Source organism: Gekko japonicus, unplaced genomic scaffold, assembly GCF_001447785.1.
Source record: "Gekko japonicus isolate JY-2015 unplaced genomic scaffold, Gekko_japonicus_V1.1 scaffold1149, whole genome shotgun sequence".
Classification (NCBI taxonomy): Eukaryota; Metazoa; Chordata; class Lepidosauria; order Squamata; family Gekkonidae; genus Gekko; species Gekko japonicus.
The window spans coordinates 23,028-37,011 of record NW_015167084.1 but is presented as its reverse complement, the minus strand read 5'-3'; the positions used below and the strand labels follow the sequence as shown (position 1 = coordinate 37,011).

General features: G+C 45.3%; 1 protein-coding gene across 1 annotated transcript in view; it reads left to right on the top strand.

Moving 5' to 3' along the window:
* The window catches only part of IGHMBP2 (immunoglobulin mu binding protein 2), a gene marked incomplete at its 3' end in the record, with an annotated part of 137,080 nt that extends 123,102 nt beyond the window's left edge, over positions 1-13,978 (top strand). Inside the window, exons 15-16 of the mRNA XM_015412828.1 lie at positions 4,612-4,796; positions 13,849-13,978. Of these exons, the coding sequence (XP_015268314.1) occupies positions 4,612-4,796; positions 13,849-13,978 (315 nt within the window). The remainder of the gene's footprint in view (positions 1-4,611; positions 4,797-13,848) is intronic.
* Positions 13,979-13,984: the final 6 nt, after the last annotated feature.

The following is a 13,984-nucleotide window of genomic DNA, read 5'->3' as shown; positions in this document are numbered from 1 at the left end:
CTGTCCCCCCCCCCCCCCACAATAGTTGGCAATCCAAAACAGTCCAGTGGAGCCTGAGCGGTGGGTGTTGCCTTCTGCCACACTTCCGGTGATGTCAGGGGGTGTGGCATAGGCAAATGAGTTGTGCTAATGAGTTATGCTAATGAGCTCCTGCACCTCTTTTTCTACAAAATGACCCCTGGTCTTGTGATAATTTATTGCTGTCTCCCCACCGGTTGCCCCACCATATGTTGACATGTTCCTACAAAAGCACCCTGGAACACTTTTTGCACTCTTTAGCCATAACAGGAGTCCAAGGAGTCCTCTACTTCCAGCACTGCTTTAGAAGCTCACTGTTCACTGCAGTCATACCCTGTTTGCCCAGTCTCTTGGACCCTTTTCTGACAATTAAATCCAGATATACTGGGAGTCTGGCAACTGCATCTGTCAGAAGCCGTCGCTACTCACAGTGCTTCCAATATACGTGATTGGTATGTTTTGTGAACAGGGGCAGTCTGCATCTTTGCCTGCATGTACAGCTTCAATATGGGCCAGCGAGAACTCTGAAAAATCCTGGGATCAAATTGTGCACCATGAAGCTGCGTACACATGCAAACTATTCCTGTTGCTACTTTTCATACAACATGGTGACCTTACGTATGAGGTAGAGTTACACATAGACCGATTTCACACAAGAGCTGTGCCGCGGTCGCGCCTCCCTTTGCCCCGCTTCTGTTGGTCAATTTCCCACTCGAAGCCGCGCGGCCGCGTTTTGACCCGCGGCTTTGCCTGATTTTCCCTGCAGTTTCGTGATCCTCAAAAAACAGGATGATGAAACCACGGGGGAAATCGGGCGAAGCCACGGGTCAAAATGCGGCTGCGTGGCTTTGAGTGGGAAATTGACCGATAGAAGCGGGGCAAAGAGAGGCGCGACCGCGGGGCAGCTCTTGTGTGAAATCGATCATAGTTAGTGGATTCAGGTGGGGGTAGCCGTGTTGGTCTGAAGCAGCAGAACAAAGTTTGAGTCCAGTCAGGCACCTTTAAGACCAACAACGTTTTATTAAAGTTATAAGCTTTCATGTTAGTGGGTTCCTGGTACATGCAGATGTAATGACTGAAAAGGCCTCTGGAGACAGACTTTGCTTCTAAATAAACAGTTCAATTTGACCATTCTCTTGAGATCCAGAGTGCAATGCAAGCAAACTGTTCTGAGCGTAGTGTTTTGTTCATCGCAATAGGTTTCCTTTACAGAAATGTCCTGGCCCCACTGGTGGACCTCCTGATGGCACTGGTATTTCTGGCCACTGTGTGATACAGAGTGTTGGGCTGGATGGGCCTTTGGCCTGATCCAACATTGGCATCTCTTATGTTCTTATGTAGATTTGAACATCATTTGGATTTATACCTGGCAACTGGTCCAATGTTTTAATTTGTTCAAATTAATATGGCAATAATTGTAATGCCCTGAAGCTTTGACATGAACTGAGAGATTTTGGCCTATTCACTTAAACTGTGCTGCCAAGAGCTTGTCACTGCAGCAGTGTATTAACAGTAAGGAACACTTCAGTTTTATCTTCTGTCTTTTACTGCTGTTTTTGAAGAGTAGAACTAAGCCATCATCGCGACATGCATGTGCCTTACTACTCTGTAGAAGCAGGAAATACCCATCAATTTAGTGATGTCACAGCTAGACAATAGAAACAGCCAAAGGTGCAGGAGCTTATTAGCATAACTTATTAGCATAACTTATTTGCATATGCCACACACCCCTACATCACCAGAAATGTGTCAGAAGGCAACACCCACCACTCAGGCTATGGGGGAGGGGGGGCATGTAGATTTGTCCTCGCAGAGGAGGGAGAGCTTGTACCTGAATAAAACTTGGTCATAAAGGTGCCACTGGACTGTTTTGGGCCGGGGGGGGGGCTCTGCAACTTACCTGGCTGCTTCTTGCTCTGACTGAGGGCTGCTGGGAGCAGGGGATGGGGTTTGTTGCATGTGCCCGCCCCCTGGGCTCTTTACTGCCGGACCCCTGGAAACAGCAAACTCCCTTTGGAGACATGAATGAGCATAAACCTAGCCAAAAGTTAGCAGAACATGGCCCCAGATATTCGAATCAGTGACAGAAAAAGAACAAATTGATGCTATTGAGATCAAATGGGGGGAAAATTCAAAATGACACTTCAGTTTCTGTGTTTTTTGCCACGCTGTTCCCTGTACCTGAAATAGCCTCCCTCTCACTATCCATCAACTAACTTCTCTTGTCTCCCATAAATCTAAAGTCCGTGTTTTCTATAAATTCTTCCTTAGAGAGGGCCCATCACACATTCTTTGCATGAAGAAGTCCCGCATTCTGCATCCACATTATGACCGACTGAGAGTAACTGTAGTTGTGCTGGTGAAAGGCACAAACAAAGTTTGCTGTGCTCATACACTCCCTTTCTTTGTCCCACCTCCTTCCATTCATAGAATTTGATTGAAGGTTTCCTGGTTTGATCAAGCTCCAATGCGCTATGACATCTGAATGCAAGTCCTAGGCCAGGGGTGTCAAACATGCAGCCCGGGGGTAGATCAGGCCCCCATGGAGGGCTTCTCTCAGGCCCGCAGTGGAACTGGCTGTCTTCTGCTTCTTCTTCCAGTTCTGCCGCTGCTGTGTCATCATAGGTTTGTAGCTTACAGATACACACCTGAACAGCATACTCAAGATTGCTACAGTACAGACATTTTGATGCAATAATTCAGAGCAAGAGGTGTCAGTTATCAGACACTGTTAATGAACAAAATATTGCAAGAGTGCTAATGTTTTAAGGATGATTTAAGTTTTAAAAAAACCCTTTGTGCCCTTTATAAAGTTTATATTTCCGCTACCGGGCATTACAATTTATGACACACATGGCCCGGCCCAACAAAGACTCATTTATATCAGATCCGACCCTCGTAACAAATGAGTTCGACACCCCTGTCCTCCTAGGCAAACCGGAGTTTGTTTATGCATCACAAACAGGGAGTTTGAACTTCAGTTCCCACTTTGTGGGAAGTAACCAAATTCCATTTCCCTCAAGTGCCTCCATTCAGAGATCAGATTTCATTCAAGCTCTGCATTCAAGTGGGGGAGGGGGGAGGGGGGAGCACAACAAGCAGACTGTGCTCTTGCTCAAGGTCAACAAGCAGCTGTTTAATCTCAGTGTGCTGTGCCAGCCGAATGCAGGAATGTCTAGCCACGGGTCTCTTTAGCTTTTTGGCCATCGAGCCACAGCTAACGTACGGTGACCCCGTGGCGGTTTCCAAGGCAAGAGGTGTTCCAAGGCGGGTTTGCCATTGTCTGCCTCTGCACCATGAGGTTGGCATTCTTTGGTGGTCTCCAATCCAAATACGGACCAAGGCCGGCCCTGCTTCGCTTCTGAGATCTGACAAGATGAGGCTAGCCTGGGCTATCCAGGTCAGGGAGAACCCTAACCAGGTCAACCACAGGTGTTTCCTATTCAAGGATCTCTGGTAGAAAAGGAGGGAAAGACCTCTGCCTGAGACCTCGGAGAGCCTCTGAGCGTCAATACTGGGCTGCAGGGACCACCCATCTGGTTTGGCCTAAGGGAGCACCATATGTTCGTCGTTTATGTTTGCCTTGTTTCTTTAAAATATGTATCAGCTGCCTTTCTACCTTACAGGAACTCAAGATGGTTTACGATACGAATGACAATTAAGTACAATTAAATTATAAAACCATCAATTTTAAAACAATGATTTTAGAATGCTGGCAGGCAGAAGAACTAAAATTAACCCCATGGCCATAATTGTGGCTCATCACGGCCTCCCGTCTCCTGTAGTCTCTGCAGCCAAATAATGCCATTCCTCACACACACACCCCTCACTCACACTTTGTTTGTATGACTCCTTTGTGGTAACCTTGTCCTCTACTCTTCGTCAGGCTTCAGCCTTCTAGGCAGGCACTTTGTTAGGTTTATGTTCTTCCGAATGATACCGTTTGTTTCCACGTGGCTTTAAAAAATCCGTATGTGAGGCCAGACTGTTGTCGTTACACACGTCTGCAGCAGGGCTATTTTTGGGCCGGAACGCAGAGGAACGGAGTTCTGGCTGGCTTCAGAGTTGGCCATGCCCACTACAGCCAAAACCTCTCTACAGAGGGAAGGCCTGGAGAGTGACCCCCCCACCCACCAAGGCGGGCTTGCCAGGGAAGGCCCTGCAAGGAGCAGGGAGGCATTAAAATCCCTCCCTGTGCCTCCCCCAGCCTGTCCAAGGGCCGGCTTGGCTGAGGTCCCCACAGCTGCGGGGCACCCGGGCAAGCCAAGGGAAGGCATGGGGGTGTGGCCTAATATGCTAATGAGCTGCGCTGTCAGGGTGTGGCATAATAGGCTATTGAGTTTCTGTTGGGTGTGGCCTATTATGCTAATGAGTTCCTGCTGGGTTTTTTCTACAAAAAAAAGCCCTGGTCTGCGGTTATAAATGTTCTCTTGGCTTCTGGTTTTTGCCGCTCCTAGCTATTATAGACTTTAATAGGGATTAATGGAGTAACACAGCAATGCCATTTTATGTCCATAATAATACAAAAACACTGTGTTGAAGACTTCCCTGTATTTTTTTTTAACCATCCCCCCCCCCCACCTCCATTTTTAGGGAAAGCTGCTGTTAAAACAAGAGTGGAGAATGTAACTGAGGAAGACTTCGATGCTTTGATTTCTTCTGCAATGAAAGCTGACAACACGTGTGGTTTCCCAAAGTGCAAAGCCAGCGTCATGACCCTGGGACAGCTCTGCCTGCATTGCAACAAACGATACTGTCTCAGCCACCATATCCCCGAGGTATACCTTTGGTCTCTCTTAGTTCATAGTGGCCTTCAATGTTCCCTCTAAGCTGTGGAGTCTTGTGAGCAAAAATTGTACTTTGTGAGCTACTGGCATTCAAGCTGTGAGTGAGTGATTTGGCTGCTGCTCCTAGCTATTTGCTCCGGAGCCATCTTTCCTGAGCGGAGACAAAAATGTGTGAGCCGGAGGCTAAAAAACTGTGAGCTAGCTCACACTAACTCAGCTTAGAGGGAACACTGGTGGCCTTTCTGATGATATGCAATGGGGGGGGGTCTTGTTTTGGAGCATTTCAGCATTTCCAGGAGGGCTTACACTCACAGCCTGGACAGGTGTTGAACCCGTCTCAGGACCAGACTGACGTGTGCCAGTCCACTGGCAAATAATCCACTCCTGCTCCCTTCAGCCTGTAAAATAAAATAAGAGAAACGAGATGCTGTCCTTGGACTTGGTTGAGAGGAGGGACTCTTTATAAAGAGAAAATGGAGAAGGAGGCGAACTGAAGGGGAGAGGCAAAGGATTAGGAAGATATGGAAACAAGCGCTTCCAAAATACACAGAAGAGAGACTGAAAAAAACCTACAATTTCTGTAAAGGGAGAGAACATGTGGATAGGCTAAGGCGATTAGGGATATTAATGATATATAGAAAGCAATATAAAATATATGATACTGTATATTAGTGTATATGAACTGTCTGCTCTCCCAAAAAGATTTAGGCTCAAAGAATTTAGGATAAGTTAGAGGTGAAGTATCGAGGAAGGTTTTGTACTTTTTAGAGGAAAAATATTGTGTGTATATGGTGTAGTATAAATGGAATTACAGTAAAATCAGGTGAGGATAGGAAAGCTGATGAAATTACTGTTGAACTGTTTATAAATTGGACCTGAGGACAAATGTAATGATTTAAATACCATGAATGTAAAATAGTTGTGTGACAGGAAACACATGAATTTATTTATATATGTTTATATTTTGATTGGTAAAATGAACTGCTGTAAGTTTAAGATGAGAATATGAAATGTTTGTCATGATAAGTATTATTTAAGATCTATAAATATGCTTTGTTGTTATAGGAAAGGATTTAAGAACTATGAACTATAATAGAAATAGATTGGGAAGATGTAGATTAGAATACAGTGATTATAGGAGTTGTTATGTACTTTCTAGAGGGACAATTAATTTTTTTTTAAAAAGTAAGACCTAGATGTAGGTGTTAATGGGGATAAGGTGAAGGTAAGAAACATAGACAGGAAGCTAAATGTAAGCAATCTATCTATATTGGTCTATATTGTGTTTATATGGTGTTATATAAATGGAATTATAGTAAAATCAGGTGAGGATAGAAAAGCTGATGAAATCACTGTTGAACTATTTATAAATTGGACTGGAGGACAAGTATTATGATTTAAATAGGATGAATGTAAAATAGATTTGTGGCAAGAAACACATGAATTTATTTATATGTGTTTTATTCTGATGGGTAAAATGAACTGCTGTAAGTTTATGATGAGAATATGAAATGTTTGTCAAGATAAGTATTATTTAAGATCTATAAATATGCTTTGTCATTATAGGAAAGGATTTAAGAACTATGAACTACAATAGGAATAGACTGGGAAGATGTAGATTAGAATACAGTGATTATAAAAGAGAGGAGGTATGAAATGTGGCCAGATAAAATATGGAAATATTGTATAGAAATCTACTTGTGAATATTGGGAAAAATTGGTTAAATACATGTTAGAGTAGGAATAAGTGAAACTTGTCTCAAGAAAAGAGGAACAAGCAAGATAACTATAGATAATGAAAATAGTGGTTGCTGGATATGCTTGAAAAAGTAAGAAATTGTACTTGCTAGGTGAATGTGTTGCTAGGTGAAAGATATTCTGCGTTAAGGGTTTATGTGTGATGTCTTGGGTGGTGGGCAGGTATGTGTGTAAAAAATCCAATAAAAATATTAATAAAAAAAAAAAAGAGAGAGAGGAGGGACTCCAGGGCTATGAAATACGTGTGCGGTATAATTCACAAAGGAACCATGCATTTTTTTTTGCCTCTAGTTTAAAATTCTAATGATGAGAAGGACCTCCCCAGTTGGGTCTGCAAGTGAAAAAAGAAATTGCTTGGATGTGCTGCTTTTGCCTATAGTCATTAGGAAAACTGAAATGTTTTCTTTGTTCTCCCTTTGGGTACTTTTTTATGGATTTAGTTTTTATTAGCTTCAGTGTATCTGGGGGGGGGAGGGGATCTCTCCTCACCTTTCCTCCTAGCAGTAATATAAGAATGGTTTTATTTTCTGTCGTGCTGCAGGACGTGTGTTGTTTATTTTCTTCTGCCAGGACATTTAAAAAATACTTCCACATCCTCCTTTCCCCTGTCTCTGACTTTGTAGGTATTGTATGTTTATATAGACATATTTATACACACACAAACACACACACATCTGAGAGAGCAGATGTATATAATTTTTCTTCAGAATGAATAGAATCTGAGTGGATGTCAGTCCTTAGCTAGAATGAACAGGCTAAGCCATTAAAGGCACTTAAACATTGCAGAACAAAGGATCTGTGCTTAACAATGTGTCACTGTTGAAATAATGGGATTCTTCAGGCTCCTTTTCCCTCTGGCGCAGAGTATGAGTCATTTCCTCTGTGCAAAAAAAAACCCCACCAAAGCACCTCTTTGCTTTTTCACCTTGCAATTTGCATTCATTCCCCAGAGCTTGTTTGGATAGTTATAGGAGGCCAGTGCTCTAGAAAAGAGGTACTATGTCAGACCCCCCTCTAGAAAAGTGCTCTGGAAAAGAGGTGCTATGTCAGACTCTTGGACAAACACTCTCTGGCAGTGATTTGTTTATTGAGAAATAAAGATGTTCCAAGGTAAGACTCTTGCAGTGTCAGAACTAAAGTTCTGGTGCCAAAATCCAAAGATGGCACTCAGGGAACCATGGCAGCCTGTTGCTCAGTTTCCTACATTCTGGTCCCTTCCCCCTCATTTTCAGGAGGTCGATGAGGGGGATAGCTACCTGGGTGAAATTGGGGATGAAGGGGCAATAGAAATTGGCAAACCCCAAGAAGGATTGTAGTTGTTGTCTGGTTTGTGGGGGTTCCCATCCCACTATGTCCTGAACTTTCCAGGGGTTCATGCCCAAGCCCTTCCCCAAGATGCGGTACCCAAGAAAGTCCAGTTCCTCCCAGTGGAACTCATACTTGGAGAGCTTAGCAAAAAGGTGGCTTTCATAGAGGGCTTTCAGTACATCCCGCACCAACTGCACATATGACTCCTTATCTTTTGAATATATCAATATATCATCTAGATAAACAAGGACCCCTTTGCACAAATGCTTGTGTAACACTTCATTGATCAAGTTCATGAACACCCCCGGGGCTCCGGCCAAGCCGAACAGCATCACCAGGTATTCGAATTGTCCCAATGGGGTGTTGAATGCCATCTTATGTTCGTCCCCCTCCCTGATGCATACACTGAAGTATGCATCATGTAAGTCCAATTTAGTAAAAATCCAGCCCTAGGAAGCTTTTGCCAGTAAGTCTTTGATGAGGGGGAGGGGGTAGGTGTTTGACATAGACACTGCATTCAACTCCCAGTAGTCTGTGCACAGTCTCAAACCCCCATCCTTCTTCTGGAATAGCACCGGGGCAGCAAACGGTGAGACCGCTGGCCTGATGAAACCCCTAGCCAGGTTTTTATCAATGAACCTCCACAACTCCTCCTTCTCGGCTGGGCTAATGGAGTACAGCTTCCCTTTGGGCATTTTGTGCCCCATCGATATCTCGATCGCACCCTAGCTACGTCCCAGTACTCAGGGGGGATGAAGTCCAGTTCTTCTCTTGCCAAACTCACACATTCTGCAGCAGGTTGGGGTACCGTATGGGAGAATATTAAATATTCAGAAGTTTAAATTAAAAGGTTTGCTGTTTACATAGATTTCTTGCATCAGAGGGCTACACATTGGACACATTGTGAATTGGCAAAACAAAAGGCAGTTTTAACAGTCAATTCCCTACTCACAAACAGTCACATCCTCTCTTTGTTCACATGCATATCTGTGATTACATGGGCGAATATTGGTGTGACCCAGGCTGTGCCCAGGTACAGCTATAGCTCTTCCCATGACTGCAATGAATAGGAACAGCACAGATGCAGTTGCAAAAGTAGCTACCAGATGTTTCACCATTTGTCCTGGTGTATGCAAGTAAGGGAACTGGATCATGCGAACAGGCTCCAAACAGTTACAGAAAAGTAGAATTCCCATTAAGGCTTTACTGCTGAATTCTACTAAGTCTGACATGAGGAAGTAAACATCTTCTCCTTTTTGGGATACATAATCACAAAAGTACTTTTTGTTAAGTTCAAGTTTTCAAGAGTGATTTTTCTCCCCCTGAATATAAATCAGTCCAGCTGTTATCAAACTGTCACAGGGGGTCACATGTGGTACTCAAAGGTCCATGCCTTCAGCCCAAATTATGGGCCAGGTCACAGGACTAATTAGAAGGCCCGTGTAGTCACAGGCAAATCTCCAGCTGACTTGATTTGCAGATCACGCACCATTTGTATTGTCTGAGAAGGCGTTTGTAATTTTCTTCTAGCTGGGGGGGGGAATCGAGATGTGCAGCTTGTTAAAATGAAATCTTCTGACATAACATAAATGAAGCTTCAGCCTGTTTCACCCTATAATGAATTTTTCTTCCTTGTAACTCTGCCTTCTTGCATTTCATCGTATACTTTGTAACAAAACTGGCTCCCATCAAAACTGTTCTTTTTAATCATTAAACACCCTACTTTTAAACAAATTGAGATACCAGCTTTTTCTCTCTATTTGTTTATTCATTTCTTCATCGTTCAAGGTGGCTTACATTTTAGGGTCAGCAGCTGTGCCAGGGTGCAGGGCATGCTTCTGAACCAAGGGTGGAAGATTGGCAAATGGTCTCCATCATCTGCTTCCTAAGGGGAAGGAAAATGGGGTCTTGGGAGAAGGCAGACGTGCCTGGTAGCAGCATAGATCCAGAAACTCAGGAAATGTTAAAGAATGTGAAGTCCAGAGAAATCGCCCTCCTATATTGTAATTGTCAGAAGAACTGGTCTTAAGCACAGGTACTCTTGATTGTGTTGTTGTTCTTTGCAGCGATCATTTTGTAGAAAAAGAGGTGCAGGAGCTCATTAGCATAACTCATTAGCATAACTCATTTGCATATGCCACACCCCCTGACATCACCGGAAGTGTGTCAGAAGGCAACACCCACCGCTCAGGCTCCACTGGACTGTTTTGGATTGCTAGCTGTTGCGGGGGTGGGGGGGGGTAACGTGCAGATCTGTCCTGGCAGAGGAGGGAGAGCTTGTACCTGAATAAAACTTGGTCTTAAAGGTGCCACTAGACTGCTTTGGGCCGGGGGGCCGGGGGGAGCTCTGCAACGTACCTGGCTGCTTCTTGCTCTGACTGAGGGCTGCTGGGAGCAGGGGGCGGGACTTGTTGCATGTGCCCGCCCCTGGGCTCTTTACTGCCGGAGCGCCGCTCCTGTGCACTCCTGCAGGAAATGACCCCTGGTTCTTTGCATTAAATAAGTTTTTGGCCATATTGATGCCCAGTTTCTCAGTAAATTCTGGTCTCTGCATCTAACAGCAGCTCTCAGGGGTCTCTGCCAGAGAAAAGTCTTCCCTGCCATCTACTTTGTGGGATCCTTTCGACTAGAGATTTCAGGGACTGAACCTGCAGCCTTCTGCATGCAAAACACATGCTCTACTGCTGACCCCACTGTCCCTTCTCAAAGTGTCTCTGAAAACACTCCACAGCGTATTAGAAATGGGGGGCGGGGCACTAGACAGTGGGACCAGAGGCTGAACCTATAGTGACTGTTCTCTACTTTTCATCCCCAAAGTCCAATCTGAATTTCATTGCATTGTAACCACCCCCTCCCCCATATCCTAACAGACAGGAACAGTTTGGGAAGGACACATTATAGTCTTCTGACAGGGTGAATGATGCAGGGTAGTTTTGTAAGCAAATACTGAATGTTGACTAGATGGCTTTTGTAAGCATACCTCAGGCGTATAGTCCCTTAGGAACAGCTCCATAATTGCAGCCACAATTCAGGGTTGGCTGCTTTAGATGAAGCTGTGTACCTGTGAAGAGCTCTGTTAATTGCTGAGGTCAGATTTGGAGGCTTCCTCCCAGTTCGGGGGTGATTTAAACTCGGAAATGTGGGCTGTTATGACCTGTGAAAACATTGCAGGTAGAAGCAAAAATGAGGTCAGAGCAGCGCCGTAGCTAGCAACGTTTTGCTGGGGGCCCCCAATTTTTTGCTCAGGGGGCCGGCCATTATATCTCTATGGAGCTATGCACATTCTTTCCTCCCCACCCCAGACTGTGCTGGTTCAGATGGGGCCGATCGACTAACTGCAAGCCAGTGTACTTCAGAGCTGCGGAGTGGACAGCTGGAATCCTGTGCCTTGTCCCGCGCAATGACTTTCCTGTGATCCCATGCGGCCCCCATTTCACTGACAGGCTTGTAGCTACTGTGGAGCTCAGGGGGAGGAGAAGCCAAGGCTCCGTTTGGGGGCCCTGGAAGAAATGTTAGGGGGCCGGGCCCCGCGGGCCCCGCGTTAGCTATGAGCCTGGATCAGAGGAAATCCTCCCCTTCTTTTTTCAAACGACCTCATGGCGATCATACACTTTCCACAGCAATTTGTGTTTCCTGTGCGATACTCGCTTATAGAGAGCAACCGCGGCTATGGAGTGCTCTCGGTGCCTGAACTCCAGCACCATTTTCCCAAAAAATGCCAAATAGGCAGTTGCTGGGTCTTTCTTGATGTGGAAGGGAGGTTCCGGCTGAAGCCCTTTGGTAAATTCTGGGTGCAGATCAGGGGCTGGAGCCTGGAGCCAAATCGCAGACGCACGGCTGAAGAGTAGATCTCTATGACTTGTACTGTAGAAGCCCTTCTTCCTTCCCCTTCAGTGCCTCCTCCTCCCTGTCACATGTGTTTAGTGTGGTTTGGTTTTAAAGCCGTCAGCCCTTCAAACGTCTTTTGCGCAAACAGCAGTTGGTATCGGAGCCCACAAGTAAGATGTTAGCTAGCAGGACTGATTCTCTTGCATGCAGGAGAGTTGATTCCTACCTGCTTTTCTTTCGGATTTGATTGCACCACCCACAGGAGAATCGGCACCTCGTATTTCATTTTGTTAATCAAAGGGGCGACTCGAACACTTAATGGCCTGTCTGCGCATCAGAGGGTTTAATAAAGGGTCTCAGTGTGGACCAGGATTAATCCGATTTTTGAAGTTGTTAATGGGTAATTAACGTACAGCTGAATTTAGAGCTGCGAAAAGGCAGCAAAACATTCTTACTATTTGAATCTGTTATCATAGATGCAATCCTGGCTCCCGTAAGAATTCACCAGCACTCTTTTAAATTATGACCAGTGTTCCCTCTAAGCTGAGTTAGTGTGAGCTAGCTCACAGTTCTTTAGCCTCCGGCTCACAGATTTTTGTCTTTGCTCAGGAAGGGTGGCTCCAGAGCAAACTAATTCATGCAGCAGCCAAATCGCTCGCTCACAACTTTAATGCCAGGAGCTCACCAAGTAGAATTTTTGCTCACAGGACTCCACAGCTTAGAGGGAGCCTTGATTATGGCAGTAATTTATTATTTTCTCTTTAAATTTGGTTGATGCTGCAAGCAGGCCACAGTGTGGTTCATGGAAGTGCCAAGCATGCAGTTTATTTTAATGTCAAGGGTCGTGTTTGTATGCGTATTCCTGTGCATTTACTTGTGTCTTCTGATGCTCTGTTCCGGATTGTGACTCAGAAACTCTTGCGTAAAGCCCCGGGCCCCCAACTCGCCCTCCTTTGCAGTCCCTCACCACAGCATTCATTCTTCTGTCTACTCTTATGAAAACAGACTCCTCGTAGCCGTGAGTAGACAGCATACAGGCTGCTGACAAATGTGTAGTTGCTCCCAAAACAGAACACAGCGGAACAGCGGTGACATTAGAAACAATTTAATAGAAGTTGGTATCACATCATCACACTCACACAGACCATATGAAAAGTGATGTTAGGGTGTCTTTTGTAAACCCCTTTCTATGGGGTGACACCAAACGAGTGGTTAGTGAGGTCATTTGGCAGGTGTGGGTTTCACCTATCTGACTGATATCCTGCTCCAGGGCTCTTTTTGTAGATAAAGTGCAGCAGGAACTCATTAGCATAATAGGCCACACCCAACTGCAGAAACTCATTAGCATATTAGGCCACACCCACGACAGCACAGCTCATTGGCATATTAGGCCACACCCCCATGTTGCCAGAAGTGTGCTCATCCAGCCACACCCACCTTTTGCTTCTTATTCTGCTTACCTTGTTTGTTGTCAAAACCCAGGGCCTTTTTGTAGCAGGAACTCCTTTGCATGTTAGGCCACACACCCCTAATATAGCCAATCCTAATGAGTTTCTGCTGTTGGGTGTGGCCTTTTATGCTAATGAGTTCCTGCTGGGCGTGGCCAACTTGGAAGCCAGCCGGAACTCCGTTCCTGTGCGTTCCGGCCCAAAAATAGCCCTGTCCTGCTCTACCTTCAGAAAGTGCAGAACCAGTAGAATGGGTTCCCCCCTGCAGTTTCCCACCCAGGCTGAAGCCTGTTTAGCTCTCTTGATGTAACAGCATCACACACCCTCAAACCCTTTTGTTGAGGCTTCTGGGGTTTCTCCAAGTTAACTGCTTTCACTGGAACTGTCAGTGATGCGTGTTATTATATTGATAGGACTTGCTGAATCTTGACTTCCATCCTGCCTTCTGTGGGTTTTAGAAAATGGCTTTAGTATTTATTAGCCACAGTGATGAAGGTGCCCAGATGATAAAGTGACAGTCTCCCTCCATTCTTAGAGTTTGTGAAGAAAATACTTAAGCTGTCAGAAAGGATGATTTAATTGCTTTGTGGGTTGGGGGGGGGGGGATAGTGCTCCAAGAGTACCAGTCGTTTGTATTGTGCCAGAATGTTTCATGGCAGTTTGGTTTCTGCCACTAAAGATGATGGCTTTATCTCCCACAGATTCATGGGTGTGCGGAGAAGGCCAAAACCCACGCCCGGCAGAGAATCAGCAGGGAAGGCGTTCTGTATGCTGGGAGCGGAGTGAAAGACAGGTCCGTGGACCCGGCCAAAAGAGCTCACCTCCAGAGGCGCCTGG